General features: G+C 36.2%; 1 protein-coding gene across 2 annotated transcripts in view; it reads right to left on the reverse strand.

Moving 5' to 3' along the window:
- KHDRBS2 (KH RNA binding domain containing, signal transduction associated 2) overlaps positions 1-19,651 on the reverse strand; it is a 315,240-nt gene that overhangs the window by 25,350 nt on the left and 270,239 nt on the right. For both annotated transcript variants that reach the window (XM_058835324.1, XM_058835325.1), the window contains one exon: positions 2,459-2,541. In XM_058835324.1, coding sequence (XP_058691307.1) covers positions 2,459-2,541 — 83 coding nt within the window. The remainder of the gene's footprint in view (positions 1-2,458; positions 2,542-19,651) is intronic.

The following is a 19,651-nucleotide window of genomic DNA, read 5'->3' on the forward strand; positions in this document are numbered from 1 at the left end:
ACTAAGGACGGGTAAAGGGTGGTGGTGGCAGGCTGCCCAAACTATCTTCAGTCCGTGCATGGGGTGAGCAGGGGAACAAGGCATGACTTACTTTGAGCTCTGCTCTAAAGCACACCAAAGTCAGCCTGAGCTCAGAACCTGTTTGTTCATGACCCTCCACCACAACATGTTCTTTTTGAATCAATAAAGAGAACAAGGCTTGATCAACATACACAGCAAGACAGACAGTCAGACAAAAGTATCTCTAAGAATTTCCACATTGATTCCCTAATAAGCCATAAAAAGCAACAGGAAACTCCGCCCTTAACATGAACAGAAATCTTGGTACTCTGCATTAAGCCCCTAACTACAATTTCTTCTCATCTTACGCTTTAGAATTTCAGTCAACCCCTACAGAGGGAAGCAATGATAATTTTCTGGTTGAGCACAGACATTGTTGGCAAGGTTTTATTTTTTTTTCCTTTAAATGACATACCAGATGAGACAAGTAAGTAATTTGGAGCTGTACTACTTATCTTCTTTGTTAGGTATGCACATGGTAAGTCTCATAGGATTGGAGCATTCTATTACACAAGATCTTGGAGAAAACATTTTAAAATACACATCTGAACAAATATTTTGAGAATGCTATTTCATTGTATTGTATTATTATTTTTATTTTTTGCTCAGTAAGCAAGCATTTCTATGAAGCTAAATGGCTGATAAGGTGCAGAAATACAGATTGTGTATTTAATGGTCCATTTGTTCTTTAAATCTTTGAGATCAGAAGCATGTAGCTCTGAAAGTGCTCTCTTTGAAATCAATAGGCTACTTTGGCATTAAGTGCCACTCAACATGGGTAAATAGGACCACATGTCCTGTCATACATTTCAAAAGGAAATGTTTTAGTCGCAGATTTTAAACATATTAGGTATCCTGGAGGTAGCTCAAATTAGTATAAAACATATCTGATGACTAAATTTAATAGCTGTTTAATTTACTAAATTATGTGACTATAAATTTTCTTTCTTGGATTAAATTATCACTACTAGTTCTAGCTGCATTATAATATACTCCTCATAAAGTTGATATATTTTTCATTTAGTTGCCTGGAACATACACTTGCAAAGAAATTACAGGTTAATTCAGATGATATAAAGCAATGTCATAGCAAGATATTTCCAACTAATTTTTGTTTTTACATCAGAAGCAATATCTCCTGTGACAATTCACTCTTGTAGCAAAAATTGAGCTGAATTTTTTTAAAACAAGTTGACGTACATTTGATAAGAATATCTACCTACACAATGACATGATGGGTGCAGCTAGTAATGTATAATTACTTGAAAGTGTTAAAGTATACTTGATGGGGTTCACATTTAGTTGTGACAAATCCTTTTTAAAGATACTTTACTGGATATAAAAATACTTATAAAGTTGTTTTTTTTATCCACTCAAGTATCACTCACTACAGCAGTTCCAGAGCTGAATGTAATTCTGACAGGCATTTACATCAGCAAAGAATTCAGTGAAAAACATGGCTAAACAAAAAAGCAAGTTAAAAGTCCTCTGGCCTTGGGAGTGTAGAACTCTGTACGTATATATCACTTTCTTGCTCAGTGAGAGCCACACTAACTCAGTTAAAATCTGTGTCTTTTCTGGTTAAAATTTTATTTGCCTTTCCCACAACCTTACAAGTAGTTTTAGCCATGCATAGCAGCACTTTCTGAATAACTGGCTGAAGGACCCTTTTATCCTTTAGATTAAAAGTGAAAATTATGCCATTCCATACTTAATAAACATGCACTGACTGTAACATTAATGGATGAGCGTGTGAGGTGTATGTTTATAAAAATGGGATAATTTTTGTTGCCTTATCTTACTGACACAAATCAATATAAGATGTGAATGTAGCTTTTCCCTATGTTTCCACATCACAAGGACAAAAAAATAAATTTCCAAACTTACAAATTCTGAGAGTTGCTTAGAAAATAACTGGTCAAAACCAGATAGTTTCAGCCTTACTTCTGCCATGTAACTCCCTTCTATAGTTTACCTTGATGGTGGATGCCAACCAGAAACAGGTTACCATCGCAAATATTTTTTTAATTTCCTTCTGGTTTTTCCCAAAACACGGTATGAGATGTCCTTCACAACTTATCACCAGTAAAAGATAAAAAAAGGGCACAAACAAGTTCAGAATAACATCAAATAAGAAAAAGATGTAATCACTTCTTCAAAAAAAAAAAAAAATACACTTAATTTGCACCAATTTTAAACGCACAGCTGCTCACATTTTTGCTTCTTCTGAATCTCTGTATATAAACTCTGACTGTCATTATTACTTTTTGATAGCTTTCTAAAGTACTCTGAGATTTTGTAAAATTTAATATGGAAAACAAACCAGGAAATTTACATGAAAAACTAAGATTAAAAAAAGGGTACTTTGGAGAAATAATATAAAAGCACAAATGCCTACCTTTGTGTTTGGGTGGCATAACTGTTATCATATGCCTCATAGCTTGGATCATCATATTCACCCCCATATCCATCATCGTATCCCTAAGGGGAAAGCAGAACACCACAGCTTAGAAGAGTGATAACTCAAAGCATATTATTAAGCTGTAAAAATAAATTGCATCAACACGTGTGTGTCATGTTTGCCCACGACAATGTGAAACACTCAGCCGACTGAAGGGAATTGTGAATCGTGAAGAACCTGTACATTGCAAGAGTAAAGAAATCAGGCACACATTTAAGAACTCAGCTTATTCACTGATAAAACTGTGGTGTGTTGTCCAAACCACAGTGCTTCGGTGGGATCTCTGTAGAATACCAATAAATAATAATAAAACCAACAATTTCCAAGCAGTTTGTTACATAAATGGTTCCATAAATTCCTACAGGTATGAAATAAACAAATGGCAGGTCTAACATGTTGACTGTTCTACACTATTAAGAATGGTATTGTGATAAAATCTTTATATTCAGTCTATTAAAAACATGCAAAACAAGAAAACAAAACATAGCAACCTATGAAAAACAATATTTGTCAAGCAAGTAATGGCATATGGCTTTTATAAATAATGCAGAGTAAGCCCCTTTACTTTCACTGAGCATCCTACTCTTTTTAAAGGCATGCTTTTCTGTGACAAATTAACCAACACTTTGGTACAGGTTCCTCCCATCTAACTTAATGTTCTCACTGAAAAGATCAGACAGATATTCAGTTTGCCAGAGAGACACAAGTGACTTCAGAAGGTGGTTCAGCTCATCTAATGCCCGAATTTTCCACTGAGGAAGTCATGGGCAATTGTGATCCATTGGAACTATCTCCGAACCAAAGAATGCTCAGGAATGACACAATAAATAAATAAAGATATAATCCAAGGGGTGACTTCTGATATGCTCTTTTAATATGACAGGACAACAGAGTAGGTAAGAAATGCTGTATGGAAACAGCTTTTTTTTTTATTATTATTTCTCTATGATTTTTGGCAGCCAGTATTTGTAATTAAATTGAAATGAAACATTTTGTTGTCAAAAGCAAACCTTGCTGCTAAGGGAAATGCTGAAGGACATAGTGGACTTAAAGAACTTTGTCTTGATATTAATTACAGCAAAAGGCAATTTTTTTCCTGCACAAGCTAAGGAAAGTTTAGTCAGGTTGGGGAAGAAGGGGCAGCATGAGGCAGTTCCAAAATAACAGCATCCCAATAAAGAAGCACTCAAGTACACGATCATAACCACCCAAAGCACAGTTCGTCTGGTACTTCATTATTTCTGCTAATTAAAGTCCCCAGCAGTATTGAACAAGACTTCACTGGCATTCCTAAATTCAAGAAAACATTCTATGGAGGAAGCATTCAGTTATGTTTCCTTAGGTCAAGGATATTAAATTAGCCTGTTCCTCTGGGCTACCCAGCAGTGAGGGTAAGTGTGGATTCCAGGCAGGAGGTTTCATCCCTGTGGTGCTCTAAGTCCTGAAGGAAGGACAGGATTCTGCAGGGTCTTCACTGTGTCAGCTGTAGTAAGGTAAAACCTTTCTGGGCAGAAGGAGTATCCATTTTTGAACTGGGAATGGCCTCTCCCAGAATCTGAAGTCCACAGAAATCCCATCATCTTCTATTTTGGGTGGTAGTGCACCATCTTGACTCGTCTCCATTAGTATGAACTCAGCAAAAAGTACAGCTAAAAACTGTCCCTGCAGATGACAGTGATACATTTAACATTATATAGCTAAATACACAGTCTTGCTTCTGGGGACAGGATGAGAGAAACAATGCACCCCAGGAGAGAGATGTTAGTCAAATTGATTAGTATGCTGCTGGGTGGGATCCTGCTACTGCCAAAATGAGCATGATGGGAGTTCCTATATAAAGTCAAATAGCTACAGGACAGACCTTTCAGCCTGCTTACCCAACCATCTGAGAGAACAGGAAAGGCAACACTTACAAATTAGCTCTCTCAGTTTCTTGATGCCTGAGGTGGATCAACGTTCAGCATCAGCGGGGCAGAGAACACTTGTTAATATTTGACACCTCTGTGGGTTCACGTTACATATTTTAACAGCCTCCCTCAAGGCTCAGAGCAGGTCAATACAGTGCAAATGTTTCAAGTGGAATGGTTGGAAAACAAAGTAAAAAAGCACAATGCACCTTTAATAAACAAAAAGTATAATAAACAAAAAGGATAATGTTTTGTTTGTGCCATTCTGAATAATGAAATTTATCTTCTAATCCTACAGGTGAAGTCTTTGTGTGAGTAACATACCTGTATTTATTGAAAGTTTAATACGTTGTACCATACCCAGACATCCATCACACCTTCAGGTATCTAGAACTGAGACCCAAAATAGCTCCTTTCACATCTTTGAAGTGTCTTAAACTCACTGAGCAGCATTGTCCTCTTTAACCTTCAGATCCTCAGAACCTACAACTTTAATGTTTGAAAATACTTTCTTGGGCAGGCACTTTGAGAGATGAAGCACCCAGCTCCCACCTAGACCCTGCTGAGATCAGAAGTTGTGAGTCTGAGGGTGTCCAAATTCACATGTTCTACTCTGTGTGTGATGAGGATGGTGCTCCAAAAGCAGTTTTGTGTAAATCTGGAGAAGAAAACCCAGGATGCCCTCCCCAAATGCAGTGTAATATTTTGCTCGACACTAGAGTCAGCAGTTCATGCACTTTCTAGGTCTACTAGTGCTTCTATAAAAACCAACCAGCCAACAAGCAAACTTTTCCTGTGTAGAAGTCTTTCTGTCTCACAGAAACTGCACCACCATTCAGAAGAAAAAGCCTACTACAATGAACTGAAAAATAGGCAATGGGGAGCTATTAGAAATATTCAAAGTCAAACTGATAGCCATTTCTAGGCTAGGTTTTTATGCCAGGCTACCTTTATTTCAGGTATTTTTTAATAAAACAACTTTCTAAAACATAAAAACCCCCAACAAAACCTCTTCACTTTGTGTCAAGGGAAAGGTGCCTTCCAACAAACAAGGGTCTTCCAATGACTAGGATTTGCTCTGACCCTACAATGATGCACCTTGGATGTGAGATAAAAGAACAGAAATACACATTTGAAGCTGCAATGGCACTAAGAATGTTTATTAAAAATAATGCATGACTTTAAGGAGTTTTGGTATTGTTTATAGAGTTGAAAAATAGTAACAAATAAAGATGGTAAGTTAAGTTAAAATTTAAAATACAGCTCAATTTAAACTGATTTGAAAATGAGCTTATTTAAGTATTTACCAGTCTCTCCCCCCACAAAATGCAAGACTGGGAAAACTCAGGAGAATCTCAGAACAGCATCTGAAATTAGCATTTGCAAGACTCATTTCAGGAGGAAATACTCCCTACTCTACTACTGATAATGAAAATTATCGTCAGCGGAAAAAGGGGTGTAGAAGCAAAAAGGGGCATAATTGAAAAAAGGCTTATATTCTACTACCTGAGAAAAATTTAAGTACCAATTTGATTAAACACTCAAGAGACTATTGAGAAGAATTTATTTTATTTATTTAGGTTTACTCAAATCCTCTTCTATTTTCAGATGCTGAAAAAATATCAGAAATACAAACAAGATTTTAAGTATCATTAGTTACAAGGGTATCATAATATAACACAATCTGATCTCTTTAAACATAAATTTCCTTCTTAGTGTTAAGTCTCTGTTTCAAGCAATAACATCCTGTACTCAAATGCACCAAGTTTAAATCACTTCTTCCCTGAATAGCCTTAGAAAATACAATTTTCACAGCATGCTCTGAAAAATGGTAGGTTTCAACTCTGTGAAACCAAGAAGTTAAATAAATCTAATACTTCTAATGAAAACTGCCCTACTCACAATATTTTATGTATGTCCTCATAATACATTATAAAATACACTGTAAGAGAATTGAAACGGATTTATTTTTTCATAGAAAATAGCCCAACTCTTTCTAAGGTAGAAAACTGCAAAATGGCTAGACTTTAAAAAAAGAAAATAATCAGAACACAAACAGTAAGTCAAAATAAAGTGAGTTATGCAACTCAGTATTTTAGTTGGCAAACACGTGAAAATGAAAAATACCTGCAGTCAGAGAATGGGAATATCCCTTCTCATTAGCTGCATCTAGCAGTACACAAAACTTAGTCCTGTACCTCAGAGAAGGTGAAGGTATAAATATCCACCTCAAGTTGTAACTCTTAAATAAAAGCAGTTAACCCTGCACAGTTTTCAGTATTTTCTTCAGCTTGCTTCTATGTTGCTGTCTCACTGTTTTCTGCTGTGACTGGGCCACATCAGTGCTTTCTCACACATCCACATCACCCTAGCATAGAAAGTTAAAGCCAGTTGTCTATCACTAAGCTAGCAGTAGATACCCATAAGACTCACAGGGTAGAGATAAAATATTTTTAAAGGATAATTCATACTATCGACACATACTTGAATACAAGTTGAATTTCTCTTTAAATGAGAACTTTCTATCCAATTATATAAAGGGAGCCCAGGATGGATGTGTTAAATTTAGATAACGGATCTTAAGGTAAGCAAGATAGTTCACAATTTGAAGGAATTTATTGCTCATATTGAGAGCAGTCCTAAGAGAAAGAATTTGGAGGTGCTGGCTGATGATAAGCTCAACATGAGCTGGCAATGTGTGCTTGGAGCCAGAAAGCCACACACGTCCTGGTCTGCATCAAAAGCAGTGTGGCCAGCAGGGCAACGGAGGGAATTCTGCCCTACCCTTCCATCCTTGGTATGAGGTATTAACCTCATCTGGAGTCCTGCATCCAGTTCTGGGGTTCCCAGTGTGAGGACATGGACCTGTTGGAGTGAGTGATCAGAGGGCTGGAGCCCATCTTCTATAAAGACAGACTGAAAGAGGTTGGGTGTTACACCCTGGAGAAGGATCTGGGAAGATCTTAGAGAACCTTCCAGTACCTTAAAGGGGCCCCCAAAAAGCTGGAGAGGGAATTTTTACAAGGACATGTGACAGGTCAAGGGAGAATGGCATATTAAGAAGTTGGTAAGACTTGAGTTGCCCAGAGAAGTTGCGGATGTCCCAAGCCAGGAAATCGCCAAGGTCTGGTTGGATGGGGCTTTGAACAAACCTGATCTAATGGGAGGAATCCCTGCCCATGGTGGGGAGTTTGGAACTACATGATGTTTAAGGTCCCTTCCAACCCAAAGCATTCTGTGATTCTAAGGTCGGGGTAGCTCTAAGTAAATGTAGAGGAACACATCTCAGTGTATTAATCTTATATAATTTAGAAAATTAGCAATTTTATTCTACCAACTACAAAGAGAAATAATAATAAAAATTACTTTATATTTGGATTGCTCAGTGTTGAAAACCTTTAGTTAGAGCAGATGAATCTCATTGAAGTATCTGGGAAGTTTGTCTGTTGCTCAGCAAGGATTCCCAGAATTGTAATTTATATTTAGGAACTGAAATTCTGACTAAATTATTCCATAAGTACATATATCTGTTTTTATATCTGGCCATGGATTCTTCAGCTATACCTACAGTATCAGAAAAATGCAAATCTAGATATTATCAGGTTTTGAAGATGCTATACATATATATCCCTCTGCACTGGAATATTTAACAAGCATTTTGAAGATGAACTAAAAAATAAGTAGAGTGGAACTATATCCATCAAAATTATAATTAGTAGTAACAACAACAACAACAACAACAACAACAAAGCTGAAATTAAAATGGTAATACCAATCAATTGAAAAATCAGAGCTCTGTGTCAGGGACTTCATAAATCAATGTATGAACTAGAGACTACAGTGCTGAGACAACCCAGAGTAGACAAGCCCACTAGAGCCAAGGATGCTGTCTCACACACGACAAGATCACTCTTCTTCACCCCAGCAGTGGGAAACATTCCTTCATAAAGGAATGGTAAAACATAAAAGAGAGGAAAAATTCACACATGCTCACAGAAATATAATTAAAGTTTCAGCACAATCATAGTCATGGAGATTTTACAAATTCACAGCAGAGAATATTCATGTTCTCATATTTCAATGGTTTAAATAAATCTCTTGCAGAACAATTGAGGCAGTAAGAAGGAGTGAAACTGAACAAGTTTACTAGCCACATAAAGACAGGGCAGAGGACATAAAAGCAAACAGATATGCAGTGCCAAAACAGGATCTCAAATATTTCCAAAAAATTGCTATGTATTCTCCTAAATGTAGACTTAATTTCTTTCTTTCTTATTTTTTTAGTATTTTTTCAACTAAATGCAAAATGAATGAATAAAAAAATACATTTTGGTGTACCGCAAATCAGAACAATGAAAATGTAAACAAAAATCTTATAGAAAAGTGACTTTTTTTTACTCCTTTCATATTTGCAAGACCAGAGTACAGCACCATTTGCTGCTGCAATTATTATACTTCAGCATTCATCTGATTCACACCCTTCTTCAAACACTTCTGTTTGCTTTCTTTATCCTCATGAAGCCAGATTAAAACTACTAATCCATGTGTGAAAGCTCTGTACAATCAACTGCTGCTTACATCCATTTAACCTCTTGCACTTTCCTCCAACTTTGCTGTCATTGACTCTGAAACCCTTTTCTCTCCCATTTACTTGTGATGTTTTTCATATTGCTTCTCCCTATGGAATAGCATCCTAACCAGTGTGACAATCCTTTATTCAGTTCCCACTCCACAGGAATGTCTTGCAGAAATATCTTCTTTCCAGTTATCAATAAAATGACTTATTTTAGAAAGAAGCAGCAAGTGGAGATGAAAAACAATCCAATGTTATCTTCTTTCTGCAGTAAGATGCATTTTTGTATTTTTCTATGACTCTGAAATTCCTGAAGAAAGGGTTTTTTAATTGGTATTTTTACTGATGACATGTACTGCTTTACATAGTACTTGAATGATAATATATTACAGTAGCAAGTTGCTCTGGTGACATTCTAGCACATAAATGCAATTTAAATGAAAGATTTCTTTTTCCTGTAGACTGAAATGAATAGAGTAGAAAGCAGCCTTCAGCTGCCAAAGGAGGATGGGCTGCAACACACCCACTATTGGTTTTAAAATCTTTATCATATTTAATATTCCTCTTTACAAAAACTCCAGCAAATCAGTTGGTAAACCTCTTGTGTATCCTGATTCTCCCTGAGCTGGAGAGAGAGAGCAATAGATAGAGCTGGCTCTGTCCATGGAGCAGTAAGATTTAGTGAATCAGAGATACAGAAATTACAAGTACCTACTAAAAAGTGACAACTCTTCTGGCCAAATTTAGTAACTTACTGATGGTTTGAAGCCTCTCACTGTGCTTTGAGTTGCTAGACACAGTGTCTTATATGTTACATAAACTCTATAATAATTCAGGAAATTATATTTCCAGGCCTTGAATGGCTGAAAATTCAAAAAAATTTTACTTTTTATTTTCCAATCCTTGAAAACTGGATAGTCCATCTCAGAGCTTCTAAATGTTCAAGTATATGCTGTGGTACTAGCAAGGAGCAGAAATGCTTTTACAGATGCTGAACAGGACCTTAAACAGCATTTGATTTTAAACCAAATTTCACTATGATGTATTATTAATGCTGGAAGTAGGCTATTCAAATACAACTTGGCCAAGCACAGGACTGTGCTCTAGCAAATACATCCTCAGATTTTATAAGCTGTCCATGTCTCCAAATTTACAGAATCCTCTAAAGAAAAGACTTATAGGAGTCATGATGATTAACACCTATACAATTTTACTGCAGCACTGAAGAAAAAAAGCTCCTCAAAAATAGCCTTCTATTTATGTCAAGAAAAGAGAAGAAAAGATATAGGTTAATTTTTTTGAGCAATCCTATTGTTTTTGATCCACTTTTATCCTCTATTTAAATATATTTAACCATTAAGGATTCCATGAATTAGTAATATATAACAATTAACATACCTTCAAGTGCTCAAAACCCAAGGGAAATAAAGATTTATTTATTTATTTATTAATCCTGAAGCTGATCTAGATGAGTGTTCAGTCACTCTTAATGTTGGAATCTTTATATCGTAATATTTGGAAGATGCCCCATGCCATTTTCATAAATTATAGTTTTTGCTTAATCAAATTTCAAATTTGAGTTCATCACATATTTTCTGGAATCTAATTTTATAGAAAAGTATTTATAAAAATAATTTTGGACAATTAATTTTATATTGTCTTCTATATGTGATTTATGCATTTTGCATAATTTTTCAGTCTATGCATAAACACTTTAACTCTTCCATTCATTTTTCTTAACTTATGAAAGACCATACAAGATTATTCAGAAGACATAACAATGGTACCTCTTATTTAGCATTGGTTCAAGCCATCCAGCTAAACAGTATTTCATCAGTACCATGATAACCTTTGATTATATTTTTTAAGCTGTAAACTGAATAATGTGCTCCATATATATATATATATATATACGCACACATGTTTGAATTGGTTAAACTTTGTACTCAGTTTTTAAGTGCTGATGCAATGAAATTTACTATCAACAAAATAATTAGTGCTTAAAAATTATGAAAATCAGTCACTAAATAAACTAAATGTTGATACCAGTTGCAGAAGAGATGAATTTATTGTTTTTTCTGCGTATGACAACGATTAAGCTTATTATACAAGTGTTGCTTGCACTGAATGCAGCAATGTTTCCCCTGCTGCTAATCACATTTGAACAAAAATGTTCCTGAAAATTCTTCTTGATCCTGCATACTGCAAAGGAGTAAAATCCAAATTACCAACTCACAGCATATTCTTAATGGCAATATTTAATTTTCTAACAGATATTGTCTGAATGGGAAATACACTTTAGCAAGGATTAAAGGCTTTTATTCTTGGATTTAAAAAATATGTAAAAAGAGTGAACTCAATTTGCACAATCTTGTAAGGAATTATTCACAAAGGCCAGGTATAATTAAAAGAAAACATGCAGAATGTAATTGGGCTTCTCATTTTTGAATATAATAATGAGCAAAACAGTATAGAGTAGTTAATACTTACTGAGGTATTTAAAGGTAGTGTTTAAATTGTTATTCCCTCAAGTTTGAGCATGCAATTAGAGAAATTTGGGATAGAAAAGAACAGATCATCTATTAGAAACTCTTGTCAAATGTGATTGCTCCTTTCAGCACGTTTTTAGTACTTTCTCTAATCAAATGCTAAATATTGCCAGGAGTAGGGATCCCACCATTTCTCCTGGGAGACTGTCTGACAGCCTAATAGATCTTTGTGTCAGACACCTCTGCTAACTTTATCCCATGTGACTAAATATATCCCACTGTACCAGTGAGATGCATTCTCACAACTCCATATTCTCAGTGTTCTCCAGTGTCTGTTTTATATTCTTTCATTTTCTTTTAAAAATTACTCAAATATAAAGATTCAAAGTCAATGCAACCCTGACACAGACAGAGATACACTGATCAGCTCAGTAACCAGTGAGGACCCCCAAATCTTCACAAAAGTCTCACACATATCCTTGCCTTCACAATTAGGGTCCAGGAAATTGTTGTACTGGTTGTCTTTGACTGTAGTGGATCAAAAATGTTAAATACTACCACTAGTATCCTAAAGTGAAAGCCTTCTAAAGGAAGTGTCTACCAGTGGTGATAGATGAGCTGCCTGAATTAAATCTTTAAAGTCTGATGGAATTTTTCTGCATTAAAGTCCACCCAGAATGTCTGTATAGATCTCAGAATATGACTTTCACAACAACTCACACAACTTACTCTGCAAGCCCTTGTCCTGTGCACCAGATCAAATTTGGGTATATTTTATAAGGTCATGGAAGTGCTACAAATATAGATCAGTTACAAAATTCCTATTAAACAGAGAATAAAAATCCTGCTACTGTGTATGGCATATTCCAAGGCTCTGGTGGGGCCTAGCTCTCATGCAAACAAGGATGTCTTGTGATCTGGGACCGCAGCAAGAAAGACGAAGAAATTGTAATAGTTTCCCCTATCAAATGCTACATTCTTTCTAATATGCACTTGTAATGGCTTTGGTCTAGCTTCATCTTTACCTGCCTATCATTCATGGTTGAAAACTCAGAAAACTGACTGGGTCTTTGATCCATTAGCTGAGTCAAATGCATTAAAAGTACAGAAAAAGGTAAAACTGATATACTGAAAATACAATGGTGACTCTATGCTAATTCTTTTAATGCTTGCCAAGGAATATAAAGACAGAAGAAGCAAAAGAAAAGGTAAAAAAAGCCAACAGCTCTGTTCATTCCAAGACTATTTCTCTCAGGAGAGTGATTTGGACCTCTCCTGGTGCAGGCTGTCAACAAATTATAGGCAAAAAAGGATTCAAAATATTGATGGACTGCAAACAGAACAGTACTGATTTTCATTTATCATATACAAGCAGAAGTTCACAATGAATAATGCCTCTTCTACTCTAAGCACTGTGATGGAGACACCAAAAGCAGAGTCAAACAACCTTCTCAAGCATGCCTAGGGCTGGATTCCCTAAGTGTACAGATCAGCCTGGGCCTTGACTGTTCCAGTTGCTGGGCAGTCTACTCAAGGTGTCCAACAATGTAATTTCTGGTTCCTGCTTCAACGACTACATTAGATAAAAGACTGACAGACTACCTGCTAAAAGTTAATTGAAGAGATTTTTTCTCTGGCCACAGAGATGTGGAGGCATAATATCAACTGCAGTGAACATTTGATTGGTAAACCTGAAATCTTGTGTTTTGCTGGCTTTTTTCAATGAATAAACGTGACTATTATCCCTTAGATTTTCTCACTAAGATCAGAACCCTTTTAGCTTCATATTCAGAACTGAGAATAATTTTGTGTGATTTTAGCTCTCTTGACTATTTGAATTTTAAAGCCTGCATATCAAATCAATTTGTATTATTCTTCTACTATTAATTGGCATGTTTTTTTTATTGTTTATTTTCATTGTTATAATTTTCAGTTTTCTTTTTTCATATTTTTATATGGTGATACTTTTATTGTGTGAAATACAGATTGCAATATATCACAATCAATTCCATTTCAGAAAGAGAAAGTAGGGAAGTGGGACGAAAAGAATTTGTTGGTTGCTATTTCCTTTTAAACATTGTTTCAGCACTTTACACATTCATCTTTATCTTGTTTATGCTATGATAATACCTTGCCCTGGATGACATAAAAATCCAGTTATGTCTCAGATCTTCTTTCTTTTAAAGAGCAACAATGTTAACAGGAATTTTTAAATTGAATTCTTTGAAATTTATATCAGGTCTTAGCAAGCTGAAAAGGCCACTATGTCAGTTTTAGAAGTACTGAAGGAAAGATTGTTCACAGGTAAATAACAAAGAGGATATGTCAGTGCTTGCTGTAGTAGAAAAGGAGAAGCATATGGATACTTTTTACTATCAGTTCAGAGAAGATGCCAGCTAGCTCTTAGACTCTGCTTGAATACTAAAAAAATTAGTAGAAGGTTATTCTCACCTTCATACAATCACTGAGGTTGGAAAAGACCTCCATGATCACTGGCTTCAACCTTTAACTGAACCTCATGACGTCAATTAAACCACAGCACTAAATGACATGTCCAGTCATTTCTTGAATATCACCCGAGATGGTGACTCCACTGCTCCCCTGGGCAGGACATTCCAGTGCTTGACACCCATTTCAGTGAATAATTTCTTCCTAATGTCTAACCTGAATCTCCCCTGGCACAGCTTGAGGCAATTTCCTCTTGTCCTGTCGCTGGCTGCCTGGGAGGAGAAACCGGCGTGCACCTGGCTCCAGCCTTCTTTCAGGCAGCTGTAGAGAACAGTAATGTGTCTCCGGAGCTTCCTTTTCTCCAGGCTGAACACCCCCAGCTCCCTCAGCTGCTCCTCACAGGACTCGTGCCCCAGACCCTTCCCCAGCTCCGTTGCCCTTCCCTGGACTCGCTCCAGCCCCTCAGTGTCTTTCTCACAGTGAGGGGCCCAGAACTGGACACAGCACTCCAGGTGTGGCCTCAGCAGTGCCCAGTACAGGGGGACAATCCCTGCCCTGCTCCTGCTGGCCACACTACGGCTGACACAGGCCAGGATGCCCCTGCCTTCCTGGCCACCTGGGCACACACTGGCTCATGTTCAGCTGGATGTCAACCAGCATCCCCAAGTTCTCTTCCACCAGGCAACTTTTCAGCCAATCTGCCCCCAGTCTGTAGCTCTGAACAGGTTGTGACTGGAGAGTAGGACCACTATTACACAGTGTCAGTATTATCTCCTCATTGTCATTGTCCTTTAATGCACCAGAGAAAATAAAGACATTGATTTAGTTGCAATTGAAATAGTCGATGACTCAGGAATCCATGTTAGAAGAGAATCTTAATGATTCACAGAGGCAGTGTCAGTGCTTTCTAGAGTGCTTTGTAACAGTATTTAGTTGGGTTTTGAAACAGAAAACCCATGGGATAGAGGGTTGTGTTGGTTTTTCCCCCTGGCCAAGACTAGGGTCTAGTCCACAGTTAAAATGTATACATGATTACAAAAAAATCTAAACATTATTTAAAATTTAAAAATTAATTTTCTTTAATTAACTGTTTCCATGTTTTCAGTTTAATGTTTTTTGTATAAGTTCATAAAACTCAATTCTAAAAGCTAAATATGCCAAAACATAAAAGGAAATAAATACACAAAAATATACTTCCTGACTGTAGCAAATTGCACACTGAAGGGAATATGGTTTGAAATTTGACTATTGTCTATTGTCTATTTGACTAGAAAAATTACTATTTTTGTCACTGGTGATTTTCTGTACTCTAATATTATCATAAGGAACATCCAAATCAGGCCCATGAAAATATTTGACACCTCTAATTCCCATCATTGTGAATCCAAAGAACTATTTGAAGCTGAAATAGATTAGCAAAACCACAGCTGAAAGTTCATTGACCTAAAATCTCTACCAGACTCTCAATCTGTTAATGTATCTAAGAAGCAAAAGACACTGATTTATCTGTGATGTTGATTTCTAAAATGTATCCCTCTAGAAATATAAAAAAATGAAACTCCTAATTTCTGTATTTCTTCACATACCAGCAGCCAGTCAGGAACACAGACCTCAGTGAGGTCTACTGAATACTGACTTTCCCATTTAGCTTTAATATTAAAAAGGAACTAAGTCATTTGAGCTAGCAGTATTTATTCCCTTGGTAAAGTGTTTGGAGATGTGTCAGTGAAGTGACTGGTAACCTCCTGAGCATTGCCTTGAACATCTGGGAAGCCCAGAACCTAGGCTCAGATTGAAAAAAAATGGAGGAAGGACACTTAGAGCACTTAATTACAAGCATCACTTAAAAAATACTAAATTATTAGTATGCAAATAAACATTAAGTGTTGTATCACTGGTGATTAAAAGCTGACCTTCAGCTTTTAAACTATACTCGCCTTGCCAACTGAAGAAGGCTGTATCTCAATTTTGACCTTGAGGCAGATTGATGAATATATTTGCAGTCAGCACAGGAGTGAAAATCAGATCAGCTAGAAAACCTGAAAATATCCCTTGTTGAAATTAAAAACAACACTCTTCTTGTTGATTTTATCATCTACAATGTCTACGGATCAATGGGGCTCCTGCATTTCAAGATGTGGCTTGGAGAAGTTGGATGTGATTTAAATTTAGGCCCAATTGGATAAGAAACACAATTTTCTACTTTGAAAGAGGCCTTTCTCATCAGTGCTTGCTGGAGGTCAAAAGCACAGTTCAGTGGAGTTTTCTGGTTTAAGATGAACTGACAGGTGTCAGAGTGAAAGCTAGGTACCTCACATCTGACCATAGGGCAGACATCAAGAGCTCAGTTCAGCAGCTACAGTTATCTCCTGTCACTTAAGACGTACAAACACATCCCAGCTTTGCTTCCTTAGACAAGAGAGAGGTTTCTCCCGTGTCTTGTATGAAATCAAGGACTTTCTGTGGATGTCTTGAAGGCATTAAGACCCCTATGGTGTCTTCAGATGACATCAGAACCTGTGTCCAGGCAGCCCAAGTGCACCTGAATTGAGAGACCTGTTTGGAGATGAAGGGTGTAGCTACATTAGCATTTTGAGCTGCAAGCGACCTTAAGCACTGATCCTACAAAACCGAGGCTAACAACCACTATGTCTGAAATCGTGAAGCATTTTAGCATTGATCACAGAAATGACAAGTGGGAAAGTAAAATATTTTTCTGCATGACTAATCTGTCTTCCGGATTGTTCAATCCCTGTGGCGAAAACACCAGTGATGTTTTGGTCTATATATTTTTGAAAGTCACGGTACATGAACAACAAGCTATCCACTGAGCTAAGAGCACTTCCTCCTGGAAACATTGGGAAAACTCTCATGGATTTCAGTGGCATCAAAATTAAAAGAACAAATCTGGAACTTTTTTTCACTTTTATATCTTTTTGATAATTTTGGGAATTTAACTGTAGGTATTAGTATGGAAAATAAAACTCTGTTATACTCTAGTTGTCATTATTTTTAAGAAAAACTATCTTATTAATGAAGTAAATAATTATACTGATTCTGTTTACTGTATTGAGGAATTCAACTTTCAAGCAAACCTATGATATAAAAAATTATCACTATCCCTGTTATACAGATGCAGAAAACAGAATTTCAAAGTGTTAATGTAATTAACATGCTCAAAATCAAAGTGAAAATCTGTGTCAGAGCAATGAAAAAAACTCAGAGTTATCTGGATCACATCACCACCTTCCTAAGTGGTATGAGTCATTCCCTGCTCATAGCAGCTTTAAAAGCAGACTAGATATCGATGCTATGGGAAAGGCTGCTTTATAAAACTTTCACGAATATATTATCAAACACCTTCATCAACTCAAACACTTTAAGATCCACGATTAGAAGTCCACAGCCAAATATAAGAGGTTTATGTCACCTTGGAGCATGCAACTTACTGTTGCAAAAAGATGTGTTAAAATTGCACTGAAATACATCTCTGTGTTGGTGAGCTTAAGGCTTTGTTCATTACAGCCTACCCTTGTACAACTTTCTCATTATCTCATAACATTTGATGAAAGTTCAGACTTATTAAGTTTTGAAGGGTTTTAAGCTTATCTGACTGACATACTATTCTTTTGCTTTGTCAAAACATTTCCTTATCTGATTTCACTAACACACAAAAGGCATAGTCTGCCCATCATTTCATTATTCACATATTTGTGATAATGGCACAACAAAAAATTTTTAAGATTGCAGGAAGATAAAAAAGTTTGTATACTTAGTGATGCCCACCAGTGTGTCTGAGATCTGACAGACTATCTCACAATAATTATTTGAGGGAAAAGTTTAACTTCTCTGTGAGAAAACTGTGGTTGAACTAAGTATGTCTGGTATTTAAGAATAGGTGCCTTTTTTTTTTTTTCAGTTTTATCTTTTGTTTTTTTAAAATTGTTTCATCCAAGGGGAATGTTAGTGAAGAAATCTCCACTAATACTGTGATCTCTGTCACTCTTTATCTGTATTTTATCTTTTAAATTAATCTCTCATCACATCATATTCATTCTTTTCCATTACTGGACGTCTACAATCTGGTTGAGACAGGAGCACTGACAAATAGACATCTGAAAATTACTTGCCCAAAATACTTATGTCTACAAACACCTAAACACTGTATTTCAGAGGAAAGTAATTAAATTTTATCAGGAAATTCAAACATCCCCCTCCTCAGAAACAGCCTGTGTAGAACATTCAGCTTGTTCTAACGCTAAAACTTGATCTTGGTTAGTATTTTTAAAGTCAAGATTCTTTCCTAATACTTTGTTTTAATTTAATTACAATATTATTTCTTTTTTGGGTCTTGTTTCTTTCTTTATATTTTTTTGTGTGCATATTTTAGACTAAAATCTTGTGTACTCCTATGTTTTTCTACCTATAAAACACTATCAAGACAGTTTGTAGGCCTTAGAATTCCATTCTTGGTGAATGCTGGCATTAAAGCAAACAAGCAGTGGAAAGAAAATAGAGGGAGCATATGATGAAAAAGAACTTCAAAATTTATCAAAAAATGAAATAAATAGATTTTTATTTAATTACAATACATTTCACAATTAAAAGAAAAAGCTTTTCTGTCCAATTTTCCTTTCAAAAAAGGAAAACCTTTCCCTTGAAGCTGAGATCTTTCTCTAAAGGCATATGATTGAAAGCTGCTTTTTCTGAAGAACTGCTATGAGACATGTATGCATTAAAGTTAGAAAAAGCTTCAAAGAAATTTCTTTATTTACAAAATTAATTTACTGCTTGCGATGACTAATACCCATTAATCAACATCTTAAAGCACAAAAAAAGTATCCATGAATGTGTATGTTTGAATTATCACAGATGTTCAATTGTGAGATATTTCTGTAGCACCTTAAAACCATCCTTATCTTCTTTCTTTAACTGTACCTTATACATTTTACGCAAATCTGATGTCCTCTTGTTTTCATGGATAGGAAGTGAGATCTAATTAAGTCAAATCATCTTGCATAACAAAATGAGATCAATTTATATTGGCTTCAGTGTATGTTTCTTCCTCGTACTAAAATGGTGCTTCTGTGAGCCACAAGAAATTTCTAAACACAGAATTTTTTTTCTAGCCAGGGTAGCTTGATTAGTTCCTTACTTGTACTGACAGTGTATTTGTGCCTAACCTATGTGCAGGGGTTGAGGAAATTACCTGTGAAGCAGTTGTAAAAAACTCAGATGCAATGGCAAAACTTATTCCTGGGGGGATAGTAGCCTCGCTATCTCCTCCTGACAGGCATGCTCATTACCCTGGCATGGAAGGAAGCAGGCTGGTTACTGATTCAGTTCCAGTTCTGCATTTTCCCCTAGAGTTGGCTCAATGGAAGTCAGACAGCTGACAATCTCAGTCAAGGAAAACCTGCAGCACAGAAAACTGTAGCACTGCCTCAAGTCATTTGACTGTGCTTGCTGCCTCACAGTCTTTCCAAGGTACACCCCACAAACTTCAGCTTCAGACAGGAGTGAAAAACAGACTGAATTTAAATGCACAAATGTAACTTACGATCATAATTCATCAAACGCAGATACTGCAGTTTGTAAAGATAGCAAGTGAAAAAAACTATAAATAAGCTTCTGTCAGGAGTGAGAAACATATTCTCTAATATAAAATGCAAAGAATATGGGAATATTTCTGAGTGCATAATATAGCCTCATT

The sequence above is a fragment of the Poecile atricapillus genome, chromosome 3 (genome assembly GCF_030490865.1).
Source record: "Poecile atricapillus isolate bPoeAtr1 chromosome 3, bPoeAtr1.hap1, whole genome shotgun sequence".
In the NCBI taxonomy this organism is placed as follows: Eukaryota; Metazoa; Chordata; class Aves; order Passeriformes; family Paridae; genus Poecile; species Poecile atricapillus.